General features: G+C 37.8%; 1 protein-coding gene across 12 annotated transcripts in view; it reads right to left on the bottom strand.

The window, feature by feature from the left end:
• The window catches only part of MAP3K1 (mitogen-activated protein kinase kinase kinase 1), a 37,545-nt gene extending 21,054 nt beyond the window's left edge, over nucleotides 1-16,491 (bottom strand). For 4 of the 12 annotated variants that reach the window (XR_003093466.1, XM_025201164.1, XM_025201163.1 and 1 more), the window contains exons 1-10: nucleotides 12,996-16,491; nucleotides 10,978-11,184; nucleotides 8,860-9,060; nucleotides 7,509-7,625; nucleotides 6,739-6,887; nucleotides 4,195-4,316; nucleotides 2,742-2,823; nucleotides 2,448-2,628; nucleotides 746-1,033; nucleotides 117-238 (exon numbers count right to left, since the gene is read on the bottom strand). Coding sequence is in view for 9 of the 12 variants with exons in the window: in XM_025201164.1 (XP_025056949.1) it covers nucleotides 117-238; nucleotides 746-1,033; nucleotides 2,448-2,628; nucleotides 2,742-2,823; nucleotides 4,195-4,316; nucleotides 6,739-6,887; nucleotides 7,509-7,625; nucleotides 8,860-9,060; nucleotides 10,978-11,184; nucleotides 12,996-13,139 (1,613 nt within the window). In the remaining 3 variants the exon portion in view is untranslated. The other 8 variants (XR_003093464.1, XR_003093465.1, XM_025201157.1 and 5 more) reach the window with 7 other exon arrangements.
• Nucleotides 16,492-16,505: the final 14 nt, after the last annotated feature.

Genomic DNA, 16,505 nt, shown 5'->3' with positions numbered 1-16,505 from the left:
CAACCAAGACTTTGAGAGCTCTTTGCTTGCCCATGATGTAGTACTGATTGAAGTTTTAAAAGACTGAGTTTTCAATAAAGACCTGAAATGAGTCTGGAATGAATCAAAGCCCATACCTGTTGGCATCTGCACATTTAACTAATATGGTCTCTACAACTGGTTTGAGAAGTCGCTGTAGTTTTGTCCTCTCTGCCAAAGTATAACAAGGAGTATATACCAGCATGGCTCTTAATGTTTTCTAAGAGGAGGGAAGGAGAGAGGTATTAAATCAGGTCAACTGCACTCATCTCTTCAGGAAAACATTATAAATAGGTTTAAATACATAAAACAGAGTGCACATGCATGTGTCATTAATATTTTAATGTATGAGACCTTTCAACCTACTTCGTTAGTATAAAAATGACTCAATCTTGCATTCTACATGACATGCCTGATTCTTGTTCTACCAGTATCGTTAATATCAGCAGCACTAATAGGTCCAATCATTTTGCCTGGCAACTGAGATTATTTGGATGGTTTCTCAGTTAGTAAAGTTAGTCAAACTATGCCAATTTATATTTGCTGAGGTGTTTGCTCAGTTCCTTTTAAGAGAGTGCTTGAGCACTAAATGGGCCTCTCAGTTGTGTTGGGAATCAACAACTTGCATAGACGTGGGTAGGGGCTATGGGTGCTTAATAACTTGAAAAACTAGGTGGCCAAGCAACTTCACAAAATGCCAAAATATGGTAAGTAAACAGTTACTTACTAAAGCAGCAACATACACTTTGTAGACAGGGTCAGCACAGACCATGGACAGCACACTGCAGCAGGATTCCACTACAACATCTCCTGAGATAGTGGTCTGAGATGACCCACTAGCTGCTCCCAGAGCTCCAGCACTTGTGTTGTTCCCACTGCTTCCAGAATTTCCAGTGCTTTCACCATTAGCCAGTAACAGAGCACCACTAACATCATGGGAAAGACGTCTAAGTGCCATTTCTCGTATATTCCAGTTTCGAGAAAACAAGCAGCCAACTAACTCCATTCCAAATACCTAGTAATAGTAAAGACACTCCATTTGATGTGGTTGCAGGTCATAATATTACGAGCTCAATTATTTAAGTATTTCAAGAAATAGCATTTCAAGTTAAAAATCTTGTCTCAATGGTTTCTAAGAATAAATACCAGCTGTATTGCATACTTTTAAATATCCAATAACCTTTTATAAAGATAAGGCAAAATACAATATATACTACTGCACTGGTTTTTTCAAAAGATTTCACTTATTTAAAAACAAACAAACAGTAAAATCCCTGTTATCCCGCATTCTACTAGCCAGAATACTCTATTAACCAGCACCACGCCACTGTGCACCACCCCACGCCACCACTGCCGCCATGTGCAACCGCCCCATGCCACCACTATCTAAAACACTGCACTGCCGCCACATGCAAGCCCCGCCTCCCCTCCCTCAAAGTATTTTTAGATATCTTGAATTTTTACACAACAGGCAGCTGGCATTCTCCAACTCATGCCGGATAACAGATTTTACTGTACAGATTTCTGCCCCAACTGTTTTTTGAAACTACAGCATAATCTGAAACCATTTACTAACTGCTACAACAGGTAGTGAAGGAAGAATGCTAGTAATTTCAATAACTGTTTCCTTCTATGTAGAACTCAGCATGATAATCGCTTCTGCAGAAAACAGGTGCAGCAATGACAGTGGCAGCGCAAGTTCCCCAGACAGCTTTCCATGATAAACTAATTCCATCTTTAGAGAGAAGAGCAGACTGGCCACCTAACCCTTCAGCACTTAGCTATGCAGCATCTGCTATTAAGAAGGGTATCTATTAACGTTCACTGTGCTTTTGATGTAACATTTTCTTATATGACAATGAAGCAGAGCTTTTGAGATTTTCCCAACTTAAACACTGAAAACAAAACTAAGAAATATTTTGAATGAAAGTTAACTTATTAACCATATGGCTCAGAAGACTATCTCCATAAGATGCTTTAGGATTGCACCAGGTACAAGAACTGTGTATGTGGGAGAAGATTACAATGACTATTTTGGAAACTCTCATCGTTAATTTTCTCTGTATTACTGAGTGGTTTATTTAGTAACTTCAGTACCATAAATGGATAATCCTTTTCAGACATAGTCAAAAGAAATAATTGCTGTGGTTGCTGGTGGGCATTACCAGGTAATTTCTCATATTATTTTCTTTTTTTCAAGTGAGGTGAAGCTACATTAACAAAATAGGCTTGTGAAGGAGAGCAAAGTTCTATTGGTGAGTGTGCACTAGAGAATTAGCACAAGCAATAATTTGCAAAGCATCTTCCTCTTGTCAATTCACAAAGAAATACAGTTGGGTCCTCTGAAAATGGAATAATTCCAAGCACAAGTGGCTCTGAGTAGCAAAAAGATAGGAAAATATCATATCAAGATGACAAACTAACATTACCTGAATCCACGGCTCAGCTAAATCTTTATAGATTGAAGGGATCTGCTGAACCCCATAATGAGTAAGGTTAAAACTGCTATCCTGTGCTCTCCTTTGTGATCCAGCTGTAGGCTGCTGCTGAGTTTGCTCCTGAACCACACGGAGAACAGAAGGAGAATCCCCAGGGCTTGGCAATTCATGACTGCAAACAAACAGCAAATACTTACTGTGGAGGAACACATTAAACATAGAAGTTCTGTACACTTAGCTAAATGCCTTGAAATGGAAGATTCACTACAGTCATTAAATACTTACCTATAGAAATCATGAGATCTCCATTTAGATCTGCAAAGGGGGCATATAAGTGGCTCCCTGTTTTGTCGACATTCTTCTGCCCCTGAAATTCAGTGAAAGCAAAACAACATGGTGTCTAAAGTATATGGCAAACATATGAAGGAAAGACCAATGTCTGGCTATTAAAAAGTCAGTATTTTTAAAATTTTATTTTAAATTAAAATATATCCTTTTCTCCACAAGTATATGTAGTTCTGAATTCAGCTCTTAGTACTCAGTGTAGCTAGGTCATGCAATGCATGCTTTTTGTTTTATTCTTTTGGTGCGAAGATTTCTTTTAATCCCAATATTGAAGATATATTTATACTTTTACATGCAAAACAGTGTATTAAATTATAAACAAAAATCCCCCCTGGGCCTTATATATAGAAGTCTGATTATACTGGTTAAAAACCACTGCCGATCTACTAAAGAACATACTCATTTAAAGCCGTACAATGTTCACTTATAAAGTTGTTTGGCTGCTGACTGCTAGTAGGTAACTACTGCAACGTAACTGGATTCGCTTAACATTGCTTCACTTACAGTTGCATTTTTCAAGAACGTAACTATGACGTTAAGCGAGGAATACCTGCATGTTGTATACCCCATGGTCAAACAGCATATTCTTACCTACTCTAATGAGTCTAGAGCCCAGAAGTTTAAGTATCTACTGCTGACTTTGAGCTAACAGGTCTGGATCTTTTAACTTGGGTAGTAAAGGCCCAGACTTAGATTAAGTATGATCAATACTGATAAACTCTTCAAGGGCATCAGGTTACCAAGTACAATTTATGAGTTGGTGACAAACCATATTCTATTACCAATAATTTCAGGAACTATCAAGTTCTGATTCCATACCAGATCTCACTTGCTTAGCAATATTTTAGTTTAAGCATCACTTTTCCTAAAATGTAACTTACCTAGCTCTTTGAATTAAAAAGATGTTTTTGTAAAATTGTATTGTAAACAATAACATTTAAATGATGGGATTCTACACACATACACTTTCTGTCCAGAGCTCTTGTTAAGATATGGTCATTTAATATTTTCTTCCAAACATGCATATGATTTAGTATCAAAGTACTATTTAACCACATTACAGAAGATGCTTCCTTAGAAATCTGCTCCTTCCATACTTTCATTGTACCCTGTCTCCTGGGGCAACATGCTTTATTTACAGTAACCAGATTTTCTTATTAACCCCAACTATTGTGATAGGATTTCACTGAAGTGCTCTACACAAGCATCACAATAAAACAGAGCCTGACATTCTTTTTTCAGTTCTCTATACATTTAAAATAAAACTGTTTAGCTTTGATGCCTGCCTTTTTCTTCTCACCCATTTGCTGGGATGCAATTAGCCTGCTATATTTCAAAACCATTTCTGTATTTTGGGTCACCAGTAATGAATATATATAAAACAATGACATACAGATAGACATGCAATGGTGATGTAACTTGTTTCTGCAGCCATCTTCACACACTGTTAGACTTTCTTCATCCAACATGCCTAGCAAACAAATGGGGCACATCTGTTCTTCTTCATCCTTCATACTAAAAAAGACAGACATAAGTGAGTTTAAAGAAAATGTAGCTTGATTCAAATGACCTTTAGGTTGAATACATAAATACTAACAATTTTAGGTTGCCTTGATTTGTAAATATGGCATGAATTTTATTAAAATATTAAAGGCTGAGATTTGGGAGCTTACTCAGTGGCCTGATTTTCAGAAGTGCTGAGCACTCAGCAACTTGTGTTAAGAACAAGAGCTGTAAAGTGCTTGGGCATTTTGAAAAGTCAGACAAGACATCTAAATATACCCATAGATGTGGATGCTTAATTTAATGCACCCTGCAGCTTACAAATTCTGGCTGAAATAAATCAACTTTATTACATTCAGCTTTCAATCTTGGGAATTTCTTCTTTGCCACACCTCTATCTGAATGTCTGTTTACAAGTTTCCTTTAGACTCCCATGGCAAGTGAGGTATATTATTTAAATGAACGAGTGTAACATTCTAAGAGCAAATGTAAAAATGAATGCATCTACCATATATTTTTACATAGATAGGTGCAAATGCTGTTGCAAAGGAGGATGATACAATACAAATCAAGATTACCAGTCAGATTCAAAACAACCAAATCTGATCAGCTACATTGTACATGGATGTTCATTTTATTTGCTCTCAATAAACTAGTACTTTGATTTTAAACCAATACCTATAGATTCTACAGAGAATGTATTACTGGATAGAATTACATTGACCAATGTATTTTGAAAATGGTTGATATATTCCTCTTTAATAATTTTATAAATATGCCAAAAATAACAATACATTTGCATGATAAATTGTATGTACCTACATACTTTTAAACCCTTCTGGGGCAAACCATAGCATTTTAATAAAATGCTTTCCTTCTTATCATCAAAATGATAGATTTTTCCAGTATTAGGCGCATAATATGGCCCAGCTGGTAGTTCTGGTTAGTTTTTCAATAGTGCATAGTTCCTCCAGGAGCATCAACAGATGTTTTCAGATCTGCAGTTTCACCATAGTGACATGTCTGGGTCATTAAGAGTAGCCCCACTTCCACACTTGTCTCCTGAACTGTCAATTCATGGTCCAAAGACAATTTAAACATTCTCAGATCAACCAATGCTTCTCCACCTGTGAGGAAGCATTTGCCAACATCAGTGCATATTCTGACACTTGAATGTATCAGGTTGTGCGCACCACACTGCCAATCCTGCAAGTCACTACTGATTCTAAGTGTTCAGTGGAGTCATTCTGGCATTCACATACAGGTTTGTTCACATTTGTTGGTCTTAGACGTCCTTTAATACACAGGCAGCTGTCATTCAGCAAGAGTCCAGCTTTTTTGTATAAGCCCATAACAGACATGCATATTTGGTCACCGAATAACAAAATACAAGTGCAACAGCTCTTCATCTTGCTAAGTGGCTTCCCAATCTGAAAATGCAAGGTTCCCAAATATAGTTTTCTAGGTGCTAACTTTGCCTACTGTCTTCTCCATATGCATCCTGAAGGAGAGACTGCAGTCCATCATTTCAAGGTAGACAGGCTTCCAGCAATGGGCAAGTGGTATCCCATTCTAGATGAGGCTGAGTTGTCAAATGGAATCAAGGTTCCAGAAGTGAAAAAAGATGTGCCTGTGTTTTAGCTGGTTTGGTGCTTAGTCAGTCTGTAGTGCAACAAACTAAAAGTCCAGGCAGTGTAAATGTTAGTAAAGCTTCACTCTAAGGAAAATCCTTATAGTCTGGACAGCAATACACAGATTGTCAGCACAGATTAGCCAGTCATTCATGTAGATGCTGAAGAGAACTGTGGTAATTCTTTCCAATTGGTCATTTCATTGTTGCCATCATCAACTCCATTTCCCGCACACAGTTCAACATAAAAAGCACTGGTTCTCCTGTAGTGTTGTACAAAGTGGCTTTCATCACTCAACGCTTTTCAGCATATTCCCAGAGGCACATCAGTGTTGCTCCCTAAAAATTCAGCTCACTTTCAAAAGTACTTGCACAGGAAAAAGCTGAGATCAAATATCTACTTTGTGAATATATGTATGCCTGTTGTATATGAACACATTCATCACATGAGTTTCCACAGTTAATATCTATACCAGGCTAAAAACAGCTGAAACTGAATAATTATAAAACAAACAAACAAAAAAAAAACTCTGAGGAAACACAACAGGCACAAATTCAATAGCCACAAATAATAATATCTAATTGAGTGCTGTACACTGATTATGCCCACATTGGTACCAAGATGATTGTGATATATGCTAGAATCTTAATTGGCTGCATATATGTAAAAATTTTATATGGCTTGAAATGGAAGCAGCCTTAAACAAAGAAATAAATTGTAGGGGTACCTAAACCTCCAGACCAAAGTAAAACCACGTAGAAAAAACCCACAAAAACTTGTAATGCCTTGAGAAAAGTACTAACCTGTTTTCTGAACTAGATGTGGAAGTACTAGATGATGACAATGTATGAGAATTTGACATGCGTGAGACAAACTTCTGGATGGTGTTACGAGATGGAGCTTTGATCCTTGAGCTACGCCTACTGTGATATTTCTGGAACAAACTCTCAACCTAACATTGGGAAAAGACAGTAATAGTAGCATTTATGCTATGAGTATCTCACATTACGAAGTGAACTTTCTGAAGTTTAAACATTACTAAAAAAAAAAAAAAAACCAACTGTTCACCTACATGTTTATAATACATCATTATTAAACTGTAGTAGGAGCAGGGATTTCAGAAAAAGCCTCAATAAGATGGCTTTAAATGATTATACTAATTTATAACAAAATGGTCTATTGATTTTATTTACTGTTTATTTAGTAGCATAAAAATGGTCTGGAAAATCCCTGTCTGTTTAATAAACAACTTAGTCCTCAGACAACAGATAAATGATGCACAGTAGATGTTGATGCAGTATCAATTTAAGTGGAAATGAAAGATTATGCTGTATTCATTTAACTTAAGCTCTCGATTGCTACTTTCAGCTGCTCCTTCTAACTGCAGAAAATGTGTCTACTATTTACATAATTTTTAAAGTTAGTACACAGTAACTTGCTAAATTAACATCTTGTATTTGTTTTTTTCAGAATTCAGAAAAAAAGTTATGGCACTATTACAATCTTGCACTAAAAATACCATTATTTGATATGTATCCCAGTTTGCCATTGGAGGAATACAAGAATACATTACCTCAAAATTCTTTAATGTCTTTCTCCACAGCATTGGATCTGAGGGTTCAAGCTGGAACACTCGAAGCATGACAAACAGCAGATGAATACAAAATGTTCCACGCCCACAACTACAGGTCTACAAAGAAACATATAGTAGGTTTAGAACTCTATTCTGGCTTAATCCTTACATATTTCTCTTCTTCATTTAAATGTATAAACTGCCTAATAGTCTACCCAGACACTGCTAATACCTAGTTTGAAATTATATGGATTCTTGTATAGCCACAGGCCCAGGTAAAAGAAATGTTTTTACGGAAAAAGAATACACTTCTGAAATGTGACTTGCATTCCTATTATTCATCAACACACACATTTTATTTATAATATAATGCATATGTGTACGTGTGCGAAAAAATGCAAATTATAATGGTACTTTTCCATCAGATTTTTTCTTCTCTCAGAGGCTACTGTTACTCTTCAGATGAAAAGAAGTTAGACATATGGGCATTATACATAGGAGTAGAATGGCAATGAAAGAATGTTTAGCCAGACTTCAGTAACCAGTTCCAAGGGCACCAAAGTCCAGTTGTTTCCAAAAAAAAAAATCAAAAAAAAATCAAGACCAGTATTAGAAAGGTCTGTGAAGAGGACTCAATGAGTATTAATGTTACCATGAGACCATTTAAAGAGCTTTCACATATGACTGTTAAATAAATGCCAAGAAAAAAAACCCAACAACTCATGCATAGTGTTCCATAGGCACAAGAGATTAAAAATGCTCACTGTAGTGTGAAGTGAGTGTAACAAAAAATTTCAGCCAAATTATTAAACGTCACATACGCTGAAGTAGCACAAACAGGGATTTCAATAAACTAAATCTGTTCATTGATAATGATTCCTCAATGAATTTAAGTAATTTTAAAAGAGAAGCGCTTGCTCCAGTCATATGTTTGCAATATATTTGACAAAATACAAACTTTGATAATCACGTATGCACACGAGATGCTTAATGTCCATTGGACTAATATTACTGTGCAGCTAGCAAAAACCATGCTAATATGCAGTAGGACTTAGTCCAATGAACATTAAGCGTCACCAGAAAAGTGTTCATTTGCACTAATGTGCAGTAGCGCCTATTACGGCATTAAGTTAGTATCTGTTATTACAAACACTAAACTTAATGCATCATACTCACAGCACTTTAATAAACATGTAAACATACCCAGTACCTTTTAAATGCTACAGTACTTAAATATCTCATTTAGAATTGTGAATCCTGAAACTTCATCCAACTTGGTTCTGCAAAAATTTCAAACGCTTCTAAATAAAAAAAAAAAATATATATTGCAGGCTTTGTGGGCAATTCCTACCTGAGGCCCAATAAACACTCTATATTTATTATCTGGGCTGTCTCCTCCAATTAAGAAAGAGTTGGGTCCTATCTGCTGCAACAGGTACAGTCTGGCTCGCATAACTTTGTTAACACGACGATTTGTTTCCTCAGGGCTATATGGTGAGAAGCCATCAGGAGATGGGGCTCTTCGAGGTGGAGTTATTCGCCCACTCTGAAACTGCAACAAAAATTCTTTCTTTACTAAGAAATGTTTATATAAAATTGTTATCAAAATACTGCCAGAGGAAGGAAAAATCCAGTGGCTTGCTATTATTTTTCTTAAAGTTCTTGATTGTTGATGTGAAAGTAGACTTCAGTTTCACCTGGTTTTAGAAAAATGGTTTCAGGAAGAAGCTGAGCCAGCTTGGGTAACTGCACAGTACTGGCTTATATCAGCACAAGCAATGATGTGTAGTTACTTGAGCTAGCTTGGTACGGGCTTCTTTCTTAACCATAAGTAGTTGCATTTATGTGGTACTGCATCTAAACGGCTCTGTCCCCCAACAGAGCAAATTATCTTGCTCTACAGCACCACATTACAGAAGCTAGCTGGAATCAGTATTTTAGTGTACACTACGTCCAGACCTGTTGTAAGCCTCAGTTCTTTGGAGTGGGCAGATTTCAGTTCCCCATTTAGTGAAGTTTTCATTTTCAGAATATAAGCAGTTTTCTAATGTAAAACAAATGAAGGGATGTATAGACAATTTACATTTGAGCTTATTTTAAGTTTCTACATAAATTGATAGAAATCATGCAACTGAAAATTAATGTTAATTTATATTCTCCCTTAATGCCTGTAGATCCACAAGATAAGCTTGTGGCTCCTAGTTTAGACTCCTAAATAAGTGGCTCGACTTCCAGACTTTTCACCTATTTAATTGGCTAAACTCTTAACTTTTGAAAAACGTAGCCAAAACATAGGGGACTGCTTCAGGAGGCCACAATAATAAAAAGAGTAGATAATATTGTACAATATGATGGAAAGGCCTAGAGCAGGGGTGTCAAATATGCAGCCTAAAGGGCTCCTAGAGGGGCTGAAGCAAGCAAGGGCAGGGTAGAGCCCTGCTGGGGATGAATGTCAGTGGCAAGGGGTGAGCGACAGTTGCATTAACCTGAACAGCTCACTGATGCCACTTTTCCTGCTGCTGCTGCCACCCTCTGGTCTGTATCAGGCCTAGGGTGTAAGTGAGTTAAGACACCCCTGCTCTAGGCCTTTTCAGCTCAATCTGTGAAGATTCATTTCTCCCTTACTGGGAAGCCAAAGGTAAAGTATGTCTTGTATAAATAGGGACCTACCCAAACCAAGGAGGCAGGCAGCCGATTTTGCAGGCCGATTGTGGAGCCGGCCGCCATTTTCATGGGCTTATCATGGAGGGTCCCCCCATGCCTTTGACTGGCCAAGATACCTATTTGTCATACAGCCTTGGCTCTCACTGGTGATTGGCAGAGGGGCTGCGGCCGCACAACAGACCTTCTCAGCCAATCAGCAGTGAGAGGCAGGGGCAGCCGCCATATTTGCTGCTCCCCTTCATGCCGGTTTCCCCCCTCCCCAGTGGGCTCTTACAGGAATTGTAGCCCAGTACCAGTAGCTCTCTGTTAGTAACTGACACTAATAAAGATATTGAAGAAAGCAAACTCCTGCTTCTTTGCACATCACACTACCTAGATACTTGTATCTCTAAGTCTTCCCAAGACTGAACATTTACTCAAATGCTAAGAAAAAACCTTGTACCACTTCTTATAGCAGTACTACCATGTAACATCCACCGCAATGATTCAGTTATTTAACAGCCTGATTCAGGGTTGTGTGTTATAAAAACTAGAAAACTAATTCAAACATGGAATTTCAAATTGCACATTTACTTTCCTAATATGTACAACAATAATACCTATTCAAGTTAACAAAATATACATGGTATCCCAAGTAAAGTGGAAATCTCTTCAAAACACTCATCTTTCTTTCAAACTATTCAACAAAAGCTATTTCTACATGCCAAATTCTGATATATGGACAACAATATTCCCTCTCCCCCAGATATAATGGCTTTCTAAAATAAAGCCCAAACCATCATTACCAAACAATAAATCAGCTTACAGGCACTGGAGATACCCTTTTCCTTCTGACACCTGGTGATTCAGATTTAACAGTTCTAGATGATGATGAGGAGGAGCTACTAGGAGAAGGGCTTCGTCTCCCTTTCTGGGTGGGTGAAGAAGCAGTACTTTGTCCTTCAGCTTGCGGTTCTAGCAATAGTTTGCTGGTTTCAGAGCAGTCTCCTTTCACTGGGATTGGTTTTACCACCTTACAGGAAATAAACCACATGGTTTATAGCATCTAAAACAATCACCTTCTAAATATGTAAGCAAAAATATACAAAGGGTATGGGCATATCAATAATTTACCAGAGGACAAAAAGGACGGAGGGGGAGGAGAAGCTTACTAGGCATCAGCTACTCTCCAGTAAGTGCAATATAGAAGCCCTTACACTGACTTAATTTGAAGCTAAGCCACTGTAACTTACCCCTTCTTTTACTGAGGTTATATGATAAAGTTTACGTTTACCTACAACAGGGTAAAAGATGTGCATACGGGCAGTCACTGTCAAGCAGCTGATGTACAGTAAAACCCCAACACCTTTTGCTCCACAGAAAATTGTTCGTAACATGTCCTAATAAGTCTGTTTTAAAAACATAATCATATAACATCTATAGATTATCCAAGTACCTACTTGACAGAATCCCTTGACATGGGAACTCTTGGATAGTCCTCAGTGATATTATTAATACTTAATGCTTTACCAATATCATAAAGAACAGTTAGAGCTCTCATTAGGGAGCAGTGGGATTTTCCTTTTAATCATGGATTGTTCAGGATATGGTCTTTCCCTCGAGAGTGGAATGACAGATAAATGCAACTTATTTTTACTAGTTCAGTTTTATGTTCAAATAAGCACACAAGTGCTTGGTTTCAGCTATGACAAGTAACACCTTCAACTCAAGTTCTTGTAAGTTCCAAAGAGACCATCCTTTTAGCTTTTTTAGCACAAAAGATACTAGAAGTAAATGCCAATGGCTGACAAGAATTACACTGTACTCTGTGAACTATACCTCCCTTGTTTGTTGGAAAAACCCAATTAAACAGAATTCCAATGTACTTCTTAAAATTATTCTTACAGTTTATGCCAATATTAGCAAAAAGGACCGAGTACAAAAACCTGCTCACATCCTAAATCCGGTAGAGATAAAGGCAAGTGGATGCATTATGTAAAACAACATACATATACATTCCACCCAGGAAGAACACACACCAACTGCTGAAACTTCCTTAGCCTGACGAAGGGTTTTTGAACCCGAAAGCTTGCTTAATAACTATTCTCCAACTATCTGGGTTGGTCTAATAAAAAATATCAGAGTCACCCAAGGAACCTTGTATACATATACACACACGCACGCACGCACGCAGTTTCTGATTCTTTTAAGTTTGCGGTGGTTTGTTTTTTCTTGAATACTTCCATATTTCAAGGCTATATGAGGAGACATAACATCTAAGGTGTTTTTTTTCTTTTTTAAATGTTTGAATTAGGATGTCACAAGCCCTAGAAGAGAGCAGGGAGCAGAAGATAATGTACTTTCTGCCTTTTTTTTTTTTAAGCATGAAGTTTATTGTGTTTCTTTCCAGTACAGGTACAAAACAGATATGGAAAAAAGGTTAATTTACAACAAATCTTGGGATTCTGTTCTGTAATATTTTGGCGGTTTTTTGACTGAGGAAAGGAAGAGAAAAAAGAGTTTTAAACTTTAGCCAATAAATGTAGATATTTCAGATGTTGACATTAGAGGGCAGTGTTGTCACAATAATATTTTTATGCAAAACAGTTGTCTGTTGAACTATTTGACCTTCTAAGCACCAAACATATTACAAACCTGCCAGTTTTAAAGTTAAGAATAAGTCTTCAATTAATTCAGAGAGGCAAACAAAGGGATCAGTGATGATAATTACAGTATTAGGGTTTCAAGCACTAAGAGTTATTTGCTCATGTCCTCACTTTCAATAACTGCAAATTACAAGTAGAAATTATTTAGTAATTATGATTCTTCATGGACATAACTTACCACAGGGCCTCTCCTACTTCTCTTTTCCAGCCATTCATGCTTCCAAGCTGGCATGCATGTTGCCTTGAGTTTCTCCCTGATCATGCGCTCTTCTGGGCGGTCATCCATTTTCTGCAACCCCCTGAGGGTTTCTTTATTCTCCATGTCACAACTACAGTAAAGGAGGGGCAAGGGGGGGGAAAACAAATGTAATTGTCACTAATTAAAATTTAAGTATAATACTACTACATTCTTTAATCTTGTACCACAATACACTTTTTTTTTCTCTTCACAATATAATTTACTAAAACATTAATTCCAACTAGCTGGAGCAAACCACTTAAGCGTTACCGTGAACAATTTGCTACCCTGGTATTTGGAGCATAACTGTTTTGAGGCATATTTACTTAAAATCTGTAATAGGACTGAAGAATCAATGAGGAGGAAAGGCCACTGTAAAATATTACTTCAAATTAAAGCTAACCCCCCCTCCACCCTGTCCATAAAAATTTCAGAATGATAAGTGAAGGTTGCAGTTTCTCATGCATTTAAGACAATTTATAACAGAAAAAACAGATAGTGTTTAGCAACTTCCATGTTCTCAAAGAGCTAGTACTACTATATAAAGTGCCATACTGCTTCTAAGCCACTGTGCAAGGAAAAGCTTCAAGCAACTGATTTAAAAACCTCAAATCTGTTTAAACCAGAAACGCAAGTCATGATAGTATGGCTGGAGTAAGTTCAACTTTGCTTTCTGAAATACTAACAACAAAAAAGCACTTCTAATCAACTATATTTATGACAATACATGAAGCCAGTTCCTAACTGTAAAATTAAAACATAATCTATGGCCTATATGATTTTGACCTTCAGTAAAGTAGCTGCTTATGATCACTGACAATAATGAAAAGCATTTCCAGGCACTGAACTACAAATGAGCAGTCTGGAGGGTTTCCTGATTCTACTAAGTTATCTGCTAAAATCGCCAGAAAAATCATGCTTAGCCAAAACATGTGATCTTGTGAGATCTTCTAGAATTTAGTTCTTTAAAAAGGAGTAAAACTTTGCTTTTAAAAGAATCCACCACTTAAAATTCAATTAAGCAGACAGTCTTAAAATAAACTTAACCCCTCCCCAGACATTCGCACAAAATAAAAGGACTTAATTCATATACATACATAAATTGCTCTATATTTGTTATTCTTGGTTTTTCAAGAGTAACAACTTAACCTACTAAACACAACTTCACCTACTAATATACACAATTTCACCTACAAAAATAGGTAGTTATGCCAGTAACAGTTCACTAATTTACACTGACTTGCATGATTTATTGGTAGACACAACAGGCACTTCATAGATTATTTGTCCTGTGATTAAAAATAATAAAAACGTCTCTTTTGGGCAACAACATGTAACCAAGACTGATAAAGTGGAGGATCAGAAGTTTTTGTTGGCCTAAAAACGCACTGATCAAATGTTACAGAACTTTTCCCCTTTTATTGTAGAGACAAAGGAAATAAAAGTATCTAGGGACAGGAAATAACATTTTCCTGTTCAGTGCAGAAATGTCACAAGCAGATGAACAACATTAAACATATTTTCTTTCAAACAACATCCTCAAAATGTACTAAATTATGATTTTTGATATGGGCACTATCAGAAATGGCTGGGTCCTACATTTTCAATACAATAAATCAACCCAAACAGTTGTATCATTTTAATTTCTGGAAAAAAGGCCCATTCTGAACCAGCAGGGAGAATCAGATACTGAAGTAGCTTGAAAGTGTGATAACTGTAGATGCGACGAATATATTATCTTTTGCAGTATCTTCTTAATCCAGTAATTGAACAAATCCAGTAATTTTCCAGTAATACTCTAGTAATTTTCTGGCTTACATACTATAGTGATTTATGGAAGAGCATTTTTAAGCAGTTAGGAACACTTTTATGCTTTCCTAATGGATGTACATGTTTTCTTAAAAATAATGCAAAGGTCATGGTAAAAATTGTATAGTAAGCTCTAAAGCTGTAAAACAGACTTGAGAAAAGAAGAAACCCCCCCCCTCTAAAAACAACTAAAACCAGACGAAATATTGTCTTGCTGTGCACCAAATTTGTACACAAAAAGAAACATAAGCCCTAATAAAAATTTGTCAATCCTTCATTAAAAGTGAAAGACAGATTATTTGTTACTTGCATTTCCGTAACAGACCCTACCAAGAAGGGAGACCCAAATATATCGAGCTCCCTAGCAGAGGAGGGCAATTTTCACTCTCTTTCCTTCTTCAGCCACAGCTCTCCTCTGATGGCAGTGGGAGCTCTTCCCGAATAAGACTTGAGTCCATAAAACGATACAGATGCAGAAATCTAGGTGTTAATATCTCAGATACTTTAAATTAATTAAAATAAACTGCAACTGTAATTTCATGTCCACTGTTTCAAATGCATGAAGTTGTATACAAGACAGAAAACACTGCCCTACTAAGAGAGAGAGAGAGAGAGAGAGAGAAGCACACTATTTCATTTGTTCACATAAATTGTGATTAACTTCCCCAACGGATACAAAAAAGTCTTTTAGTGGACCTCTGACTTGATTCCACGAACAAAGTAATACAACAGCGAAGGCTTCACAATCTGTACTTGTTCTCCAAAAAGCAGAAGCAGCTATCTTTCTCTCTCATGTGACAGTAAATCCAATCTTCACTTGCTTTCAACAAAGAACTGTTGTGTTTTTTTAATGCAGGTGGGAAAGACCAGCTGAGACTGAAAGTGCTTTGCCCAATAAATGAAGATCACTTCTAAAAACAGCAAAGATAAGTACGTGTACTGCCAGAGGATTTGAGACATTCCCATTTGAGACATTCAAAGAAGCGTACTTATATTTTGCTCAAACTACAGCGACGAGGAAAACTCATTAAAGTAAACAGCGTTCAAGACAAATATCCTTGTAATTGTGCCTACACATCCGAAGTGGCCTGCAAGGTGCTGTTGAAGCTGGTCACAAATTGGACCCGAACCCAAAGTCCTTACTTCAGGCGAGAGACACCAGAAGGTGCAACAACGATTTTGTCCAAGTGATGCCTGCCAGGCTGGTCCCCAGGTTACTCCTCTCCTCTTCAAAGCGTCGGGAACAAGAAAAACATTGTCTTACAAAGTCGGTAAAGGATACCCAGGGCTCGAGCCTACATTACCCTGCAAAACGTGCAGGCACGAAGCTGACGTGAAGCCTGTCAGCATGTCCCGGCCGGGCGAAGGGCGGTCACGCCACAGGCTGGAAGTGACATGGCTGCAGTTCAGTCACTAACCGTGTCCTCGCCAGACCGAGCCCAGGGCAGGGATCCGCAGCCCCCGGCACGCGTGCGCCATTTTGCGGGGCACGCGGGCCCAGGGAGAGGCCGGACCCGTGCGGCCCAGGCCCCGCCCCGCCCCTGCCCCGCGCTGCGGCGCGCGTGCTTCGGCGGGGAAGGGGCCCGAGGCCGCGCAACCCCCGCCCCGCCCCTCCCCCTCGTGCGCACCACTGACCTGCTG

Source organism: Alligator sinensis, unplaced genomic scaffold, assembly GCF_000455745.1.
Source record: "Alligator sinensis unplaced genomic scaffold, ASM45574v1 scaffold123_1, whole genome shotgun sequence".
Classification (NCBI taxonomy): domain Eukaryota; kingdom Metazoa; phylum Chordata; order Crocodylia; family Alligatoridae; genus Alligator; species Alligator sinensis.
Note: the sequence above shows the minus strand (reverse complement) of the source record. Positions and strands in the feature narration are given on the sequence as shown.